The 21588-nt window shown below is 37.4% G+C and overlaps 1 protein-coding gene across 11 annotated transcripts in view; it reads right to left on the reverse strand.

Annotated features, from left to right (window-relative positions):
* The window catches only part of TCF12 (transcription factor 12), a 340614-nt gene that overhangs the window by 48790 nt on the left and 270236 nt on the right, over positions 1-21588 (reverse strand). For 8 of the 11 annotated variants that reach the window (XM_064267498.1, XM_064267499.1, XM_064267497.1 and 5 more), the window contains 4 exons: positions 3775-3880; positions 2288-2427; positions 1880-2024; positions 1490-1554 (listed from right to left, as the gene is read on the reverse strand). In XM_064267498.1, coding sequence (XP_064123568.1) covers positions 1490-1554; positions 1880-2024; positions 2288-2427; positions 3775-3880 — 456 coding nt within the window. Of the gene's footprint in view, positions 1-1489; positions 1555-1879; positions 2025-2287; positions 2428-3774; positions 3881-15679; positions 16311-21588 lie in introns of those variants that run through there. The other 3 variants (XM_064267501.1, XM_023558277.2, XM_003418329.4) reach the window with 3 other exon arrangements.

A 21588-nucleotide genomic window follows, 5' to 3' on the forward strand; every position in this document is an offset into this window, starting at 1 on the left:
TTCGTGCTCTGCCCCATTACGTGGTACAGGAACCTGATGTGGCCTCATTTCTCAAGAAGTTCGTATTCAGCTGTAGGGAAAAGTTTATTCACAGAAACAACACACAAAGGGGTTTATCTCCTAAAATGCTCAATGGTTGCTTCCTAGGACACACATGCTGAGTGCTCTGCTTTCCCCAAGAACAGCGGCAAATACGTTCAACAGAGTTAACTGCAGTTCACAGAAAACGCAAGGCAACTCTGCGGGAATTCTCAGAGGCAGACTGCTTAGAAGGAAAGAAGAAAAAAAGACAAAAACATGCACACACAATGCCTAAGGAGAAACTTCAGAAAGTGCAGAGCAGAGTCTGTATTTTAAAGAATTAGATGACTTTGTGGATCACTGATAAATGCTCTTGCTTGCAGTTCTGGCATTCTGAAAAGGATTTCAGTTTTAATGTCCTAAGAATCAGACATTAAAAGACCGTCATTGCTTTGTCACCAATATCCTAATAAAGATGAAAACTACAGGCTGCTCAGGAAAATACTCATTTTAGCCCAAGTTCTTTAATGAATCTGACTCTTTTTTTTTGGAAGGCTCTCAAGAAATTCCCTATCTTTTGAATAAATCAGCTGCGGTTGATTGTAAAATACTTTCCATCTTTGAAAAATTCCTTAGAAAAACCACTTTATTCTCTGGAAGAGAAGAATAACTGAGTTGTCTTTCTTAATTCCATTTGACCTATTTTAATTGGCTACTAAATGGGGTTGATATGAGTCAGAAATGACTCAACAGTATCCAAAAGCAACAACTATGTATTTAAATGTAATAAATACAGCTTAACTATTAATGTCAGTAAGGAGCACTGGGGGTGCAGTGGCTAAAGTGCTCAACTGCGCACCAAAAGGTCAGCGGTTCGAACCAACCAGCTGCCCCATGAGAGAAAGATGTGGCAGTCTGCTTCTGTAAAGATTTACAGCTTTTGAAACCCTACAGGGCAGTTCTACTCTGTCCTATAGAGTTGCTCTGAGTCAGAATCGACTCAAAGGTAATGGTAGATTAATCACAGATCTGTGCTTTAGGTGAAAACATGCTCAAATTACTCTTCCTTGTACATACCCGGAAACCCTGGTAGTGTAGTGGTTAAGAGCTTGGCTGCTACCAAAAGGTCAGCAGTTCGAACCCACCGGGTGCTCCTTGGAAACCCCACAGGGTCGCTATGAGTTGGAACTGACTCGACAGCAATGGGTTAGGTTTTGGTTTGTACATACCTATTCCATTAAGTCAAAGGTAAGTGTTTAAACTGAAATCAGAAGGGCGGTTTTTGTGGGATGAGGTGGGAAGGTGTTCTCATGAGTTATTTTAAGGGTACGTGTCAATATGAAATGAGAATCATTCTAAATGCGTAAACAAAGTCAAATATGTTACAACTAGACCCATTACCTCCGACATATACCACCCACAAGATGTCATTACTGCATTCGGCAGAATACGTGAAATTAACACTCACAGACGCCAAAGCCTTCCCAAGTGCATCACCCGTCTGTGAGCTTCCGGCAGCGTTCCCTCTGGTTCCTGGATATTCCAAGTAGGGAAACAAATCAAGAATTTTAAGCGAGCAACCACGTTTTTAGCACTCTACATGATCTCAAGGGTGTTTTCTATCATAAAATCACATCTGTCACAATGAACTAGTGAACAGTCTCTGTGTGTTGTACTTACTAAGCCAAGGTAAAGATGGGCTCCCTTACCAGTTTCTATAATAATACAAACCAAAGCTTCTCCTTTTTTTTTTTTTTTATATGTACTTAATACTAGAAAACATACTGCAAGACACGGGATTCACTGAAAATCTCCAAATTAGATTTTAGGGAGTTTTGCCAACCATAAAAAAGCTCACCTAGAATGCCATCTGATCCATTGATGGGAGGAGTGTGTGAGGCAGCAACGTAAGGTGAACTGCTTGTATTCCCACGGTGGAAGCTGGACATTGGTGGAAGACTTGTGTTTATGTCTGTTGGTGAAACTGAGTGTGGAGGATAACTCTGGGGGGTGGGGGGAGGAAGCAGATATGATCTATTAAATACATTTTCTGAATAATATGCGTATACAACTGGACCACTAATAAGCTTAAAAACATTACGTTAGCAATTAAAAAACGCTACCACTGTCATTTACTTTTAAGAAAGACATGCTAAATGCAGTAAGCCTCCAAGTATTCCAACCTTCAGAAGCTTTGGCAGTAATCCAAAGAGAGACACAAGCGAGGACACAGTGTTGCTTCACTCTGTTACAGGGTATAGCCTACCAAGCGGTCGTGCGAATGAAGGCTGCCGTAACTGCTGGATTGAGACATGTGGGAGGTGGAGGTCCCCAGAATTCCACCAAAACCAGGTTGGCTCATCCCATTTGATGAACTCCAAAGGTCAGAAGAATTGTGGGTCCCATCTAAGACAAAAAGAGAAACGTAAAATTTTCCTTTTAGCTATTTTTTTTCTTAATTTTGAAAATGTAACAATTCAAAGGGTGCCCTGTAGATATTTTTTCCTCCCTTTACCAACCTAGTTTTCTTCCCTTCAGACTAAATAATTATTATTTAAAAAGAATCTCAATTAGTAGGTAAGTCATCAAAAAATCTTCAGAAAGTCTAAATTCATATCAAGAGGAACAGTAAAAATTCTAAATTTGAAGACAGGTTGGATTTAATTTTTGGTTAAATGGTGTATCTAGAAATATACAAAAAGAGTTCTTAATCCGTAACAGGCAATTTATATCATATCAAACGTTTTGAAGCTGTGGAAAAAAGAAGTTTCTTTAATGGCAAACCTACATACCATATTTTTATGCAAATAACATGCACCTTCTACATTTGTTTGCCAACTGTGCTCCTCTTCCCTGAGGTATTTTCATAAATGCCACCATGTCAATTTTTTAGTGGTGCTTATGAAGATACTTCAGCGGGGGAGGGCGCGGTCGGCAAACAAATGTAGAAAAAAAAGGCGAGTGTTATTTGCGTAAACTAGGTTAATGGATAATGACTATATTTTAATCAGCCTCTGAATGAAACGTGTCAGTAGTATCCTCACTCACCAATACAGAGTCCAGGAAGCCTACGTGTGGTAATTTACTGCTTCCACAGTATATATTTCCCATAATCCCAAACCACTGGAGACCAAAAAATTGGTAGACATCACTTTCTCTCTCTTGTTAGTTGCTGTCGGAGTTGATCCTGACTCATGGTGACCCCATGTGAGCACAGCAGAACTGTTTCATAGAGCTTTCAAGATGTGACCTTTCAGAAGCAGATTGCAAGGTCTGTCTTCCGAGGTGCCTCTGGGTGGGCTCGAACCGCCAGCCTTTTGGCCAGTAGTTGAGTGCTCTAACTGTCTGTGCCACCCAGGGACCTTTTCCTCTCTTACCAAGCCTTATTCTGTTCTAGGTACGATATGAATCTGTAACTTAAATAACAGGAACTAGAGTTGTTAACAGCTTTCATACATCTGAATTCTGAAGCGAGGGACAGCAGTTCTCATTTTCCTCAAAACCCTTTTTGAAGCCTTTTATATAAATCCAATCAATACTGGATGGGCACTGCACTGGTGTGCTGCAAAATCCAACTAAACTGTACTTGGCAATAACTGCACTAGAAAAATGGTTAAACCACATTTTATTTTACCTAAGTCAAAAAATGCTTGAATTCCCAAATAGATATTCTTTTTCCTTACAACTTAAAACATTAGCTAATACGCAACAGACGATTGCTGCAGGATTTGAATACTATCTGGAAAAACTTACCTTGCATAAAGAAAGTGCTAGCAAACATACTGGTTGGTGGCTTGGGAGATGGATAACTAGGTGATTCTCGGTTGAAATCATCTGAATTTGGGGATGGTGCATATACCTTAAAATGAAATAATATAATTAAAATGTAAACGAATATCATATTACTTATATAAAATGAATTCTACATTCACATAGGGCCTAAAAAGGCCTACCTAAACTCTATAAAGGATTACCCCCAATTCCAAGAATAATGCCTAAACCCATATAAAATCTAGTTTTGCTTCTATTTACATGTTTGTTTTTAGATTACTACAGAAAACTACTACTCCAAATATTCCTATAACGTATTCTGGTGTGACAATTATACCAGATGGTTGGATAAAGTCATAAACATTGACTTTGCTTATGCAACACAAACATCACGTAGGTTCGTGATGCAAAATCTGGCAGAGGAAGATGCAAACGTCCTTGGGCTATAGTATGGGATAAAATTTAAGTTCATAAAATTGATTCTTTTTACTGTTGTAAGATTTACCAAATAAAATCAACATAGGTTAGATTAAATGTTACTATCCTTTATTACTATTAAAAAGTAACAGCTAAAGGCACAACCCAATTGTCCAGGAAGTTCCTTAACTTGGTTGGTTAGCAAATAAAGTAAACCAAATTCTGCTGAGGAGTTCTAATTCTTTAATTTCAAGTAAGCTTTCAATTCTGGCATAGTTAAAAAAAAAAAAAAAAAGACTCATTTAATTTCCCAGAGTAGTATTAATTTCCTTTGGTAAACCTCTGCTTCAGATAAGCCAAGTATGAACACCTGAATTGACGAATGGCCAAATTTCCATTCCTCTGGAAAACTTAAATGGGCAAATAACCTTAATGATCAAACCATCTTCAAAATGGCAACTGAAACCAGGCAGGAAAACAAACAAAATTTAAGGTAATGTATGATCAGTAAGCACAAAACCAGGAATCAGAGTGTTCTTTACAGGAGGAACAGAAAAACAGCCTCTAGGAAGCAGCATGTGAAACAAATAATTTCATTTGTTTTTAGTTTGCTAAGGACACGTCCATTAAATTTCACCGCAGTAGAAAAATCCTACGTGTCTGCTTAAGTGGAAAACGTAGCTATTTTAAGTTATTGGAATACGGGTGCGTGTGTAAAAACCCATACACATATTTGTATGTAAAAGCATAGACAGTTTCTGGACTGAGACAGAAGAAACTTAGCAGTGGTTAGGCCTCTGGACACAGAGTTGACAGGTCTACTCTTACTTTTTACCCTTCCACACAGTTTGATATTTTTACCCTGAGCATATATTTCTATACACTAAAAACTGCAACAAAGCCGGGGAAGCACACCAAGATAAAAATGGAAGCCAAATTATTTATTTACATAAACTAGCAAATATTTTAATTTATTCTTTTCCTGAGGCACTAACTAGTAGTAAAGACCTACAGCAATTTACCTAACATTCCTGAGATGCAATTTCCTCATTTGTAAGACGGTGATAATAGATCCTGCAGCAGGGGGGTGGTGGGAAGGTCAGGTGACATGATACATACACACTGTTCCGCACAGCACCCTGAACACAGTAAGCACTCAGTAAGTATTAGCGGACACTACCATCTTTCTATCATTCTCACCGAAGCAGCTATGCTGCTAAATATTGCCCCTGTTTCGTCCTTGAATTCAGTTTAAGGGTCTGTTTGACTTATCCTAGTTATATACATATATAAAATTCATCCTAAATCCAGGGATGAAAGGTGCATTCTGACTCTTCTTGTTAGTCCTGCTCACAGTAGCACATGTATGTCTTTTTAATGGATCGGCACTCAAGTCAGCTTCCTAACTTTCACACCCCAGAGGTAAAAACACACACCCCTACGGTGCCTGAGGAGTCTGGGACAAAGTACATTCCTAAGGATTATCCAGGTAGATGGTGGATAGGGGATACAGAAGATAAAATTGTTCATTATACATGCTAAAGTACTTTTTCTAGTTTAAAGCAATTTTTTAAGCATACTGTTAGTCTGAAATAACTGGGTACAAACAAATGAGTTGGAACAGGCAGGCAGAAGTTTTCAGGAAAGGAACTTGGTAGCTCGTTCTTTTAATCAACTTTCAGGTTCTAAATATAGCCACAGCTAGACATCCTCTGCTCTTTTTCCTCTGCCTCAAACAAGGCTGAAACTACCATGGAAAACAGAGTAAATCCATAGACTTGGCCAAAAAATACAAAGGAGAAAACACAGAAGATGGCACCAGAATGCATGCTTTTTATCACAAATGGTTATTTATTATACACACTATCGTTGATGGGAAAGTACGGAATAGAAAATTCTTCAACTCTAAGCAGGTTATAAATGGAAACAGTATGTAAGCCTCATGCTTGATAACTGTGGAGAAACTCCAGTTTTGATGTTTCAGGTTTCACATTAAAAAAAAAAAACCTACATCATTTGTCAATTTATATTTCTTCATCCTTATTCCCAATTCAATTCACTGTATTCATACAAGATACATTTACACACAGGGACAGATGACCCAATAAGCCAAGTACGCAGGGGCTTACTTGTGCTTACTTGCTAATCCATAGTGCACGATTTCACCTGTTTTTCACCACACGAAACAGGTGAAACTGCGCACTACAGATTAGTAAGTAAACACAATGAAGCCAGTGGTACCTTGCTGACTGGTTAATCCTCCCCTGCTCACACATTTAAAATCTTCAGATATTTGCAATTACAAGTAAATAAAGAGATAAACCTGACTTTACTGATTTATAAATTGCCTGCTACCAAATGAAGAAGAAAATGCTGATCAGATAATGGTTCACTGATTGCTCTTACAGGAAGCAAGGTAACAAAGACAAACCGCACAAAGCAAAGGAAGAGCCTGGCTTACTCTTACGTAAAGCATTTTGAAGCTGCACAGAGAAAATGGCTCATTGACGTGGTAAAGTATGTTTTTAATGTTAGTCTTATACATGGACTTACAAAAATAAATGGGCTTTTAGAGGACTGCTGTTATAAGTGGAAATGGTAAAGCCCTAAACTACTATAAATTTATCATTTATTTACTAACACAAGTTCAAAAATTTTATAATAAAAATATTTCGAAACACACAGTTCTCAAAGAGGCCCATCCAGCAGCATTTTAACTCAGCCCACGTAACTTTAATTTCAGTATCTTAACCATAGCTTGCAAAAACACAGATGCAACGTTATGAAGCAGCAGTTGGGCCAGTCTCGATTTTTCAGATCAAAGAGTTCTTGCGGCAAGGCGCAACTGATGTGGTCTCAAAGACTTTATTAACTCCAGATGTGAGGAAATAGCCAGCCAATTCCACAAAAAGAGCAAGCCTCTTTCAGTTACTGCCCGCAAATGAGAACCAGGCTGCTTATGTCATCTGATCACCTGCACACAGACCAGTCTTTTCCTAGTTAATGATCTAATCATAAGTTTAAACCTCAAGCATGATTTTGTATCACAACAAACAATCTAAAAATTGAGACAAAGGGGTATGTAATGTTTTAAGACGATTAAAACCTACCAGGAATCAAGCTATTTTAAAGCGAAATTGAAAAAGGTACAATTAAGTAATTTAAGATGTCCTATTAGAACGTGGTACTTAGAGATTTTCTTCAGGATTCTAGCTCCATTTCAGAATGCCTGGCTCACAGTAGCTATCGTGGGACCGTCTTTCTTCTTCTCCAAGCCCTTTTATCCGTTCCCTCCCCGCCCCCCGCCACGGCGCTGAGAGAAATTTTGAGTGTCAGGTGAATAGAACCATAGGTTTATTCCAACTGAAAATCTGACACCTTCCCTTTACTGTTTAGTTGAAAAGAACAAACTCACATTAACATCCTGAATGTCCTCATCCTGCCCACCCCAAACTTTCTTCTTTAAGAGGGATAGAGCACTGCAGGAATGAATATTTATAATTACTCTTCACAGTGATCACGCAATTATCCTTGGAATGTGTTAGTTCATATAACCAATTGGAGTCAAAATTGGCAAAGGCAGATTCCTCTTTTCCTGCTCGGATGATTCAGTTTAGTCATCTGGGTAACTCTAAATCAGGGCGGATCACTCTCTGTTTTAGTGTGAGTCTGGGAGCTGTGCTCCTGGGTCTCAGTGCATCCTTCCTGTAATTAATATTGGAAACATCCCTGGGAGGCAGGAAATGTAATGATGTTATCATAATTACTGCGGAAAGATGCAAGTAGAAGCTATTGCTGAAAAAGATATTTTTTTCTTTCTTTTTTTGGTCACATTCAGTGATAGAGTTAAAGAACAATGTCATTCCCTGTGCTTTTTATTTTTTTTATTTTATTGTGCATTAGATGAAAGTTTACATAGCAAATTAGTTTCCCATTCGATGGTCTGCCCACAAAGTGCTCCATGACATTGGTTCCATTCCCCACAATGTATCTGCCCTCTCATTTCTGTCCTAGGTTCCTTGTTCATCCTGAATTGCTACCCCGTCCTGCCTTCTCATCTTTGCTTTTGCGTAAATGTTGCCCTTTTGATTTCGGATGATAGATTGTTCTAAAGAACACGTTTCTCTCGGGTGGTGGTGTTTATTTCATGGGCCTGTCTATGGTTTGGCTCCAGTAATGGCTTCAGTTCCAGCTCAGAAGGGTGTCTTAGGGCCATAGTTTCAGGGGTTCCTCCAATCTCTTATCAGACCAGCATGTCTGGGTTTTTTTGTTCTGCAATATCTCTCCCAGTTTGTCTGGTACCCTCTGTTTTGATTCCCAGTTCGAGTGGTCGGTAGTGGAAACCAGGCACCATCTAGTTCTTCTGGTCTTGGGGTCATGTAGGCTGTGGTTCATGTGGTCCATTAGTCCTTTGGACTAACTGCTCCTTTGGGTCTTTAGTTTTCTTACTCTCTTTTGCTCTGAATGGTAAGAGACCAACAAGTTGTATCTTAGATGGCCACCTGCAAGCTTTTAAGACCCCAGGTGCTACTCAGCAAAGCAGGACGCAGAACTTTGTCTTTATGAACTATGTTGTGCCAATTGACATAGGTGTCCCTGTTCCCATGCTTTTTAAAAAAGATTTCTAGTCTGTATGGCAGCAGGTATTTTTAAACTTCCCAAATGATGAGGGAATGAATTGGGAAATTTCTTTAGTATCTGAGAACAGCTATACATCCTAATTAAGACATCCATCCACAGAAAATGAGGGTAAAGCTTTAACTCAGGGCTGTCCAACTGTTCTCTGCCATGGAATGTTCTGTCTGTCTGTACAATGAGCAGAGTCTGGTCAACAGAGACTACTAACACTTGAAATGTGGATTGTATGACTGAAGAATTGAATTTTAAATTGTATTTTAGTTTTATTAATTTAAATAGCCAGATGTGGCTGCTGGTTACTGTACTGAACAATGCAGGCCTAGATCATTCCCCCCACTCAGAAGTTTAAAACTACATAAATTATTTGGAAAGAAATACTCTGAGATTCTCATAAGCTTTAAGCCCTAAGAAAACCAAAATCAGCCTAAGATTTCACATGAATTGGAAACACCTCCACCTAATTTGAAATAAAGGAAGAAGGAGAAGTTTACATTCATTTTTCTGAATACACTCTGACACAAAACTAATTACCAAAACTTCATTACACTGGGCTTCCATGAGCTCTTTTGTTTGAACAGCAGTTCTCTTTAAGTTCCATTTATGTTCATTAAACATTTAATATATGCTAGCATGGACCTCTAATATGTGAAAGGTCTATGCTAATCATGTCTATCTTCAACATAATATGCAAAATAACAAAACAAAATCATTTTACCCTACCATAACAGTTTTAAAATGAAAATACTATATTCAGGAATGTCCACTTATTTTATCTGATGTTTTATATAATTATATTTTGTTATTATAACAAAAAACTTTACAAGATCTAGCTAAGTACCTAAGACATGGAAAAAAAAAAAAAAAGGTATAGGATATTGTGGACAAAAAAAGAAAATTCAAACATAAACCCTATATCAAAAACTATAATTAAGTCTTGGGTCTATAATTTCTAAAATATGCACACAAGGTTCAGCACTTAAAAGCTAAGAAATACTAGGTAATTATTCCAAGAATTTATTTTTGTGTTTCAATTACTGGTGATCACTCCACGCAGGTTCTGCACTCATTCCTGCATGCAAACAGCTAGCTACCTTCTCTTTCTGAATCTTGTGGGCTCAGAATCTAGTAAAAAAGAGGCTGCTAAAGGAATAGTAACAAAACTTCTGCTTTAATAACTATGCCCACTGGATCCATTCAGTGTGTATAGTTTCCAAGACTGCTAGGAAAGTATTCAAGGACGTTAAAGAAATTTCCTAAAAATTATTTCTTAGGTTTTTCTGACCATTTTGGATCAATCGTTTTCCATGACTATTGATCTTATATACACACTAAGATAGAAATAAGTATTTAGCCTAAATGGCAAAATTTTCAACTCTCTGAAAATGAAGATCTTTCTACTTTCCTTGTGCCTTCTCTAAACAAAATGAAAACAAACATAACCCCAAAGAAAATAGACATCAGAAAACTTTAAGTGAATATATGATATGGCAATGTAACTTAAGAAATTTCCCAATATCTAAGGTTAAACAGGTGACAGGTTTGGTAAATATCTGCATACTTTCAGTAGTTGAATGTTACATAGAGTCCAATCTATTACTAGAATCTTTAATGGTAATTCCAAGCCTAAGAGAGAACACACTTAGACAATTCAGTACTAAACTACCACAAAAACCGAAAGCACGAAGCATCACAAGACAAAACCTCTGAAGGATAAGGACTGTGCCTCAGGAGCATACCAGCCACCTCTATGGAAGATTCTTTTCACCTAAGTAGCCTGCTGAAAACACAACTGGAATTTCTATAAGAGGGTTAAATAGATGTTTGTATTTTCTACAGTTTCCTTTTGTAACAATTTCCTAAATAAAAGGACCAATATCTGTTTCCAAAAATTTCAAGAGACATGTTTAGGGCTAAAATGAGGTTAAATTTTTTTTCTAGCAACAATTAGAAAAAAGAATTCTAGTTTTTGGTAAAAAGTAGCTCTTCTGCATGTTTAACAAGCATAGTTGAATACTATCCTTTTTTTTTTTTCCTGAATAATATTTAATTATGTTTTCGGTAAACGTTTACAGAATACTATTCTCAACAGTAAGAAAAATTTCTTCTTACTTAGGAAGGTCAGGCACATTTTTATGAGCCATAAATTAACATCACTGGCATACTTCACTGGCTCTCCGCTGTAGCTGCTATCATTTTTACTAATCATTTCAAATATTTCCCTGAGAGACAAATCACGGCATTCCTTCGGGGCTGGGTTTGAGAACTTGGGTGCTAATATACTGAATAAATCAATGAATGTCACTGCTTAAACCAAACCAAAACCCACTGCCGTCAAGTCGATTTTGACTCATAGCGACCCTACAGGACAGAGTAGAACTGCCCTGTAGAGTTTCCAAGGAGTGCCTGGCAGATTTGAACTGCCAACCTTTTGGTTAGCAGTCGTAGCACTTAGCCACCAGGGTTTCCTTGTTGTTGGGTCTCAGTCTCAACAACACAGCGCCTGATCTCCAGTCTTCAACATGTTCCAGAACTAGTGCAAAGGGAGGTAAGTTTCTGTGTAAAAAATAACGCTGACCCATGACAACTTACCCTCCTGAAGAGGGTACATACAGCTTTAACTCCCTGGCATTTGGACTCACTTGGACCAAGAAAACAAGACTTTTTGGGCCCTCACACACTATTAAAAACCAGTTGCTGTCAAGTTGATCAGACTCATGGTGACCCCATGTGTGTCAGAGTAGGACTGTGCTCCACAGGTTTTTTGATGGCTGATTTTTCAGAAGTAGATTGCCAGGCCTTTCTTCCTAGGTGCCTCCAGGTGGACTGAAACCTCCAAACTTTTGGTCAGCAGCCAAGGTCTTAACTGCACTACCCAGGGCCTCCTTCGTATACTACAGTGAGGAAAAAAACACCAGAAACCAGAGAGCAGATCCAGGTGCAAGTCCTTGCCATTGAATATTTTTAGCATTCTATCTTCAGAGAGTTCTTAAATGACATCATGTTCCCTCTATCGTAAAAATGTTGAATTTAACTCTACTGGGGTCACAGACAGCCTGGAAATTTGGATTAATTCAATTGTCCTTTCCTTTCTCATGTAAACTAGTAATAAATCCATAACAGAACAGAAACGTGGCTCTATATACTCACATTGGTTTCTGAGCTTTTATTAACTTAAAATGTGTATTTGAAAAAAAATAAGTCTTAGAAGTATTTACAATGATATTTTAGTTACTTGCTTCTCTAGTTCTCAAGGAAAACCAAATTACGTGGACGGACAGGCAGGTTCCAAAAACCAGGCTTAAACAACTGTCAGCACAGGAGCTCTGCAGAGGAGCAGAGCGGTTAGTCCAACTGCCTGTTTTTAGACATACCTAGGATAGTTTTAAAGGCCTTGTCTCAAGTGAAAACATGAAAATTTTCTGGACTGACCACATGAATTAGTATTCATAAAGGTGTTAGTCTGAGTATACGTACAAGATACATTTTATTTGTAAGAATGGTCTAATGTTTTTCCCTGTTACATCTTCTTTCCAGTTCACTGTACCTTGATATAAATGGTAGCAAGGATGAATGAAAGTTTGTTTCTTTGCTGTCCTTGGATGACATAATGGAGAAAATCTTCTCTTCTGAGACAGACCTGGCTTCACCTTCTAACCTCTGCACTTACTGCTGGGGTGGGGCTTGACCAAGTTACTTAACTTCCCTGACCCTCACCTTCCTTATTGATAAAACAGGGGTGTTAACATCTAACTGTTAACATCTAACCCCGGGTCGACGTGAGAATTAAACCAGATAAAGTACTGAGTCCCCAGCGCTGTTCAGGCACACAACAACTCTTCCAATCATGTTAGTTCCTGTTTCCCGTTTCCCTGATTGCATCCAAAGAAGCTCGGCATTTAAGATTTGTTTCTAGCTTGAATTTTAAATCTTTGATTTCTGTGTTGTCTCTCAACAGATTACAATAATCTCTGCTACAATTAAAAGAGCCTCATGTCTGTGCTTGCTCTAGTTTTTATACCTGAAACACTCTGTGGCATCTTCAGTTCAAGGCCTAAAAACACAGAGGCAGGTCAGATAGAGGAAGGGCTGAAAGCACAGAATCCTCGGAGTGAAGAAACCTTGGGAATCCTTTTTTCCCACAAACTTACCTTTACCTCTAGGACTTCCTACCTTTCTGCATGAAGGAGACAGTTTATATCAGTGGACAGGCTGAATGCAGGTTCTTTATGAATAAAGAACTGCAGGAACTGATTTTTTTTTAAATCTTAGAAGAGTGTAAGAGTATAGCGTTCAAAATAGTCTGAAGCTCCCTATTTGTTATAAACACATATGGATACCTTACAGTCCGGTACAGAATACAGACTCAAAAAGCCACACGTTACAGAACATTAACGCCTTCTCTTTTCAAACAGTGGGAAATAAAGGGTTAACATTTTTGACTTTTCTTTTCTGCACATACATGCCTAAGCCTGTAATATTCCCAACAATACAACACTGGTCACATAATCTTAGGAATAAAACTCAAAAAACCTCCTCTCTGATTAATTTGGCTTTTACTAAAGTCTGTTCATTCTTATTATGAAGAGACTCCAAACAGTATTAAATACATGGAATCAACTTGAAAATTTGAAGAAAAATCCTAAGGCGGGGAGGGTATTCTGCTTAAGAACAGGACTGCAGTGTTTTTCACTCTTTGCTGATTTCCACAATGGGATGCTGTAAACAAAATCAATGTGAATTTATCAGCATTTCAAAATATTAATCTGCACTATCATCTTAAAATAAATTGATAAAATGGGATTAAACAGTGAGCTTGGATTTAACCTGTTCACTTACAAGAACTATGTAAAAATTCCATAAATCAAATGGGGAAGTATATTTCAGCCCCAAAACATTAATAAAGGGTGCAAGTTTTTATTAAAAAGCATTGATGGATAGACATTTCCCAACATAGCACAAGATGAAGAGTTTACATACTATCTGGATAATCCCATTACAATATTACATGATTTTCTTATTGAAGAGTTACTAGAGAATAATAAAAAACCTAGAGGTGGGTAAAATAATAAAAATTATATGTAAGACTAGGTAGGGCCTTATGATTCAGAAGACTGAGACAATGTATCAGCTCTTTATGCATTTTTCAAGAACATAAAAGTCACCTTTGACCTATATCAGGCACAGGCTATCAATTTTCAGGCTACGCTTCTCCCCCATACCAGCTATGCATCTACTGTGAGCCTGGAAATACTTAATATGATCAAAGCTGTCCCCCCACCCCCCAATGTAGAACAAAGAAAAATGTTGTAATAGAGTGATCTGTGCTGGCGAAAGAATAAAATTCAAACTCAGTGTGAGTTACGGTCTGTCTGCTTCAGGGGTCTTGTTGAATTAATTTTACTGAACTCACAGGCTTGCACACACATACATCCATACACCATCTTCAAACAGACGGCTTTACTTAGAATCACACACAAAAGGAAAATGTTTTCACACTGCAAAGCCAGCTGGCAAGGAAATTATATAGAGATCACATATTTCACTTACATTGCCCACCTAAGCGCAGTTCTCACACTCTCCCAAGTGCTGCTTATACAGGCACCTTGAACGCTCGCTTCTTGATGAGTTTAAGGATGTTTTGATCAGATTACCATCATTAAGAAAGCTCACCCAAAAGTTTATAACAGAACGCTGGTCCAGAGGCCTAACTGAATCAGCCAGGGGATGGAAGCGGTCTCATTAGTTTTCACGTGCCTGGTTACAGCCACAGGCTACTTTAAAACATTTTCAAGTGGTAAATGGGAAGGGACAAAAGGGACAAACTTATCTGATTTTTATACCGACTTTATAAAAAAGAGTAATATTAAAAATGCCCCCACCTCTGTCCAAAAAACAGGAAAAAAAAAAATCACCAAAGCCATATTTGAACTTAGTAAGCCACCACCTAAGGGAAAAAATGTGTTTGAAAGACTGAGGAGGAAAATATTGAATTTCTGACATAAACCCGAGGCCGTTATTCATTAGTATAACATTTTTTATGTTTATCATGTATCTTATAAAGATAACTTCTATCAAATCTCCCATACAAGTTTACTTTCTTAGAATATACAAATCCTCTGACTTCAGTATTTTTGCAGAAACATACAATATGAAATAATATTAAAACAAATAGAAAGTTGTTATTTTAAAACACCTAGCCAGGTCCTATAAATTGACCAGGAATACATTCTTTGGAAAATGTATAAATGTGTTCTTTGAAAAATGGTGATTTACTTTATGAATCTGTACGGGGTCAAAATTCTCATTTGATTGGAAACAGATGGCATCCCAGCGAAGTCAGGCTCTGGACCTGAAATTGCAAACAGGAAGCAGGGCCCTCGCTAGCTGACTGCTTCCCTAATCATTCCCAGAAACTCAGACTTGTTATTTTTATAAATATCCAAGCCGACTTTCATCTTTCCCTTCCATCTACAAAGCCTCAAATAATTCTCAATATCTAAGTGTGTGTATTTCATACAGTTTATACATTTATAATATAAGAAACGACATTAAAATAAATGTACTTTTTACGCTCACTGCTCACAGAGGTCACAAATTCAAGTTTATTTTCTATAGTATCTTAAAAATAAAACAAAAGCCCAAAACTAGTAGATAACTAACTGTATTGAAGACGCAACTTTACTGACACTAGTTACAAAAAATGACCATCTAAGCGTACTGCCGAAAAGAATAAAACAAACTCTCCTCAGATTTCAGTAAAAAGCAATTAATCCACACTGCTTTCTGTTAAACAAGCCAGTCAAAAGCTATATGAACAAAGAAAAAGGCTTACCGTTTTCCCATTGTAGTAATACATCAAAGAATTGCTGCCCATTCCAGGGACAGGATAAGCACAATACATGTTGATTTTGAAAATGTTGCAGTTTGCAGCTAATGCACACAGCGTCTCTCTAAAACAGACATTCAGGCAACCAAAGAGAAAGTCTTCAGCAGACTAGGCATCCACACATGGATCTACTCAAAAGGAACTTATGCAAAATAGGACTGAACCAACTCACAGAGCACGGAGGGAGGGTTTATGCACCAAGTAGCCTCTTTGAATTTCTATCAAGTACTTGCATTGGTGGAGGATACCAATAAGATGAACTTTAGGGTATTAAAAAAGTCACCGATAAATGCTAAGTAAAGAAAAGAGCTATAGTGTCCTGGAGATAAATATCCCAAGAGATTATTAATTGTGCCACAGATAAATAGACTAGAAGAAAGAAGAGGAGAGGAGAGAGGAAGAGGGGAAAGGGGAGGAGAGAGGGAGGGAGGGACCAGAGAACAGAACAGACAGACTACAAAGAAAGGCCAACGGACAGATCTTCTGCTAATCCATTTTTTTTTGTTTTAATTAGATCACTTGTAGCAGTGGAAACCTAGCTTGCTGCACCTCTGGCAACATTACCATCTGACATGGTCTAAAGTTGGTTCCAACTCTGATAAACACATGATCAAGCAATCAGGAATTGGAAACACTGAATCCCACGCAACAAAAAGGCTCTAGACAGTTAAGCCTTGTACAAAATCACTTCCTGAAAAAGTAGACCTAACATGTAAGTACCTCTTAACTAGCTAGAATAAATTTTATTTTTTTTTAAGTTATGAAAATAATTTTGAAATTGAAAGGAACATTTCATGAACAAGTTCGGTTCAAAAAATCTAAAAAAAAAAAAACTTAAAAACGAATTATGTTTCTAAATGCAAACATTTAATAATGTAGATGTTCAGTAATAAAACTCCTTGAATTCCTCATTCACCAAGAAAAAGTTAATACTGGACTGCAGTCTTCTAGAACATCTAATATGTGTTAAGCAATTCAGTGATCAAATAGAAAAAACACACACACAGTTCTGTATTCCCTTATGTAAAGCATAAAAGGCTGGTGTGTAAACAGACAAAATGTGTACTCTAGCTGATAAACTAAAGGTTTCTTAGAAGTCTTTCCTCCAAGTTTATTATTGTTCTTAAAGAATACTTTATATATTCATACTTTTATGTGAATGCTAAAATTTTTCAGAAAGAAATACACCTCTTAAAGATTTAAAAAATTCATTAAAATTAGAAGTCAGAAGGTTTCAGAAAGTGTCTGCTAATACATGTTTCTCATGCACTATTTTTGCTATTTAAAAGTTTTCCAATTTGTCTTTTGGTAGGCCAGCGTGGATTCTAACACGTCCCCCTCTCCAAATAAATGAATAAATAAAGGAGGAGCAACTTTTCTGTTTTCTCAGTTCACTCCTATCAAAAGCCTCTTTGTAGCATCTCCTCTGAAGCCCCGGAGAGTCTGACAGGACTGTGTTAACCACAGAGGAGCTCAGAGCTACAAACAATGGCATATCTTTCTTTTTGAAGGCACCTTCCAGGAAGCAGAAATCCTGTAACCAACAAATATTCTGTAAGGGGCCAAAGAAAAAAAAGAACAAAACCAACCCATTCTTATGAAACATATTGATTGAAGTATAGTAATAAAACCAAATCAGACAATAAGGCCAGCTAACTACACAATGTTTTCAGAGCTGATGGTATCGGAGCAGCAATAAAACCTCGCTTGCCACACTCTCCAGATACAGACATGGCGAAGCAACAGCTGCAAAAGAGCATCACTGTACAGCAGACTATTAAAATGCCAGTCTGCAGAGTGGTTATAACCTCCTCCCTCCTGAAAGACCACAGAGACCCATTTCAGTCCTTAAGAGAACTGTGTAAAAAGCTTTGATTTACAATTAACAGTGCAATGTCTTAAAACCATTCAAGTAAATTTTCGTCTTTTATAGGCATGGTCTTTCTCTACCGACAGCACAGTCACTCTTAAAAAAAAAGTAAGGAAAACCAACCATTTAAAATAATATTTTCTTTTTCTATTAATTATCAAAAAGAAAAACTTACTTATGGCTAGAAATTGTGGAGGAATGGGAGGGAGGGGAGCCACCAGGGGAGCTTCAATGTTTTCTTCCTGCAAATCACTACTACAACCTGAGAACACTTTCTTACATATTGGTGGAAAAAAAAAAAATCACCTGGAATAGTTAAGCTGGTGTCTCTGGTACGTAACAGAAAAGAGAGACAGACAGAGTGCTAGGTTGTCGCAGAACAAGTGGCATACTGCAGATCCAACTGTACAACCCTGGCTATTAAAGCATGTGACATTTTAACAGTTCATCAGCAGTCCTTTATTTCATAGGTGATTCTATTATGTTTTAAAGAGAATAAACATATACTCCGGTAAAAAAGAAATTCAAAGTGAAGCCAAACAGTGTAATTAACCTTCTTTTCACCATTCTCAAGTCAGTTTACTAAACAGCTGGATAAGACTTGCTGTTAAATCTGAATGTGAAGTATAATAGTGTCTAAACAAAGCTGAGTAACTAATCAAAAGCTTTTGCTTCTATCTCTCATCCTCTTTCCCCAAAACACAAATATCCATTTGTTTTGTGTACTAAGAGCCCCCTCTCAAAAAAAGAAAAAAAAAAAAACAAAACAGCAGTGATTCAGTGTATCCTATGGCTTGAATTAAGGAGGGATGTAGAAAGTTAAAAAAAATCCATATATTAAAAATAAAGACCCAAATGATATTAATTAAATTCATTACTCAACAAGGGTACGTCATCAAGCAAACTGGTATTAATCTGAATAAAACATTCCCAAATTTTACTTGTATGCTATGTCAAGTCTTCCAAGGTGGTCACTCCAAAATAGTGTTTTTGAAGTCTGCCTTACTTGAAAGAAACTAAAATTGGTTGAGGCAGATAGTCATTGGCTTTACCACAATCACAAATCATATCCTATGATAAGTCTTTTCTCTCGTTCAAAACTATTTCTTGAAAAAAAAAAAAAAAACCTAATCTATGCAGCAGCTGCAAGGCAATACTGTTCCTAGGAGAATCACGTTACAGGAAAAAATGCGGAGATGGATCAAGTGCTGCTCCAGCCAATGCAGTTGTTTAATCTTTGCCTTTTTGTTTTGTTCAAGGAACATGTCAAGGGTTAATCCTGTGACTCAGTCTGACAAAATGAGTCAGCTGGAGACAGGGCCAACATTTAGGACTTGATTTCAGACAGACGTGCGGTCTGCATAAGAGCCCTGAACCACCCTGCACTTTTATCTTCAATTGTTTCCACCCACAATTCTACCTCGTCACTTGTGTGTTATTCTAAGATTATATGATCTGACTCAGTGTCCACATTACCTAGGTCAACAATATAAAAAAATCACCAGGCTTAACAGGAAGATGGGCATTACCACAAACGATGACCACATGATTAATGAACGGGTCCGAGAAACCTGAGAAAAACATCACTTGGAGCCCTACCATCTTTTATTACCAAACTGATGATGATTTCCGGTTTAAGGATTATCTCACTGATTTTCAAACATGCTTGAAAAGTCTACTCGGTAGGGACTATCTGACAACTTCAGTTAAAATTCCAGACTCTCATTCAAAAATTTCCTTCCTCTTATTTTCTGTTCATTGGGAAACAGATCTTCCTTGGAGGACTATGGAGAATTTCCTGGGATTACCCATCCCATATTTTATCTATTGTATAAACTCTTCTTTATCCCTGATATTTGGATCACTATAACTGCCATATCTGCTTTTCTTTTAAATATCCTAAAGAAAAATGTTCCAAGAAGTATTTTAAAATTCTAAAAAGTTTTCAAATTTTAATTTACTAATTTGCACATCTTGAATTAATGAATTAAGGCCAGTTAATAGTTCACCTTATTGTACATTTTTCTTCTAAAACAAATAACCAATATTTCAGTGTCCTGCGAGGCCAGAAGATCTGACTGGAAAAGTAAACCTAAAACCTACCCATGGAATTCCTCATGAAAAGTTCCAACATTATTTCTAAATGAATCGATTCTTGGAAAACTGGCTTTCAGAGTGATAAATGAAGCCAAACTTAAGTTCACATGTGGGTAACTCCACAAATGAACTCTGTATTTTCCTAAAGTTTCATCCTTTCCCTAAAGGATGAAACTCAGTAAATAATTGCTGGCTGCACAGAAGTGGTGGTGAGGATTCAAGAAGATAGTAAGTGAGAGAATATGCACGGGGGGCAGATTCAAAGCAAAGGCCCTTCGCCAGTACCTGCTTTTCCTTATGTGGCTTGTAGAGAGGTGACTTGTGGGTAAACACACTCTCAAATATCTTAGTTAGCCTGGGCTGGCCAAATAACCCCAAATCAGAGACCAAAATTCCAATGTAATATGAACATTATACTGTAGGTTTTTCTAGTACGTACTGCTCCTAAATAAGGTCATGCCTAAGTGTTCAGGAAGGTGCTCTTCTGGCCCTTTTCAAATATCCTCACATTTCAGTAAATTGCATTTTCGCAACCAGGAAAGCAGAAAATCAGGAGTACAAAACTCCACTAAAGTAACATACCCCTCAAACCAATCCACCAGGATTCAATACATATCACATAAAGCTAATAGTGCTATTGGTCTGAAATCATAGAGTTTATCGTCTAATTCAACAATATTATTCTTATCTTCCTGATACCAATCCACCAGTAAGCAAGCTTCTAGTTGCTGTCTGTCTACTGTATGGAAATCATAAAATTCAAATACTTCATTGTGTGATCTTTAATGAATAAAATTTACAGGTTAACTGTTCCAATTACGCCTTAAATGTGAACACCCTTAACCAGACCAATAATCTGATTCATTAAAATCTGATGATATTTAAGTTTGATCTGATTACTGGTACATGATTTATATGGGTTTTGGTTAAAACGACAAACATTAACACACACACATACACCGAACAGAGTAAAAACACCTGCTCAAGTTCACAAATCAGGTCAACTGTCTCAAACATAGAATACCAATTTCTTAATTGTCTCTCTACAAAAATGCCAAGTTAATATGAGCTTCAGAAATGCTTAATGATTAAAAAAGAAGATGAAAAAGAAACCTATCTGTACAGCCAATGGGAATAATCAGCTGTATAAATTACAAAGGAACACTTGTTAATTCCCCTCTGACAACCATACGACTATAATGAGGGTGTCTAAAAAGAGCCATACCTCTTGGAGAATGTAAATAAATCCCTTTCTGAGGTAAATAAACAGAATTCCTCTGACATCAACACGACCAGAACTGACAGATCACACAAAGCTTCTAAAAGGCAATCGTTAGACACCGCTTCAAATGAGATAGAGCTGTAATTACTAAGAATATGCAAAATCTGAAGCAAATTGCATGTTTCTTTTGATCCCAAACTCACTGTGACAAAGCAGTTTTCTTTGAAAAATTAAAGGTGAGGAGGAGTGATGGGGTTGGAGAATGTCCCCCCCCAGCCCTAAAAATTCTTGCTTCTCTTTGCAGCCTGTTTCTTTCCCCACGTGAACTGCAGTTTGTCATTTCTCATTTACCAATTGAAATAACATGGTAAGAGAATCATTAACTCTGTTGCAACTTGATAATTTTCCTGTAGATGGCTCTATAATCACAAGACTGCCTAATGGTGTGTGCCCGGGGAAAAAACTATGAGGGGGACCCCCAGGTTTTTAGATTCCTCAATATACCAGCACTTCTGAAGAGCTTTCAAGACGGGCAAGATTTTGCACTACTGACATATTAGGCAACCAAACAATAACAACAAAAACTGAAAGCAAAAACAAAGCTATTATTTTAAAACCATGTCTAGAAAGTAAGTAATTTTTGTGAGCCATAGTTTTGGATCAAGC

This window comes from Loxodonta africana, chromosome 13 (genome assembly GCF_030014295.1).
Source record: "Loxodonta africana isolate mLoxAfr1 chromosome 13, mLoxAfr1.hap2, whole genome shotgun sequence".
NCBI lineage: Eukaryota > Metazoa > Chordata > Mammalia > Proboscidea > Elephantidae > Loxodonta > Loxodonta africana.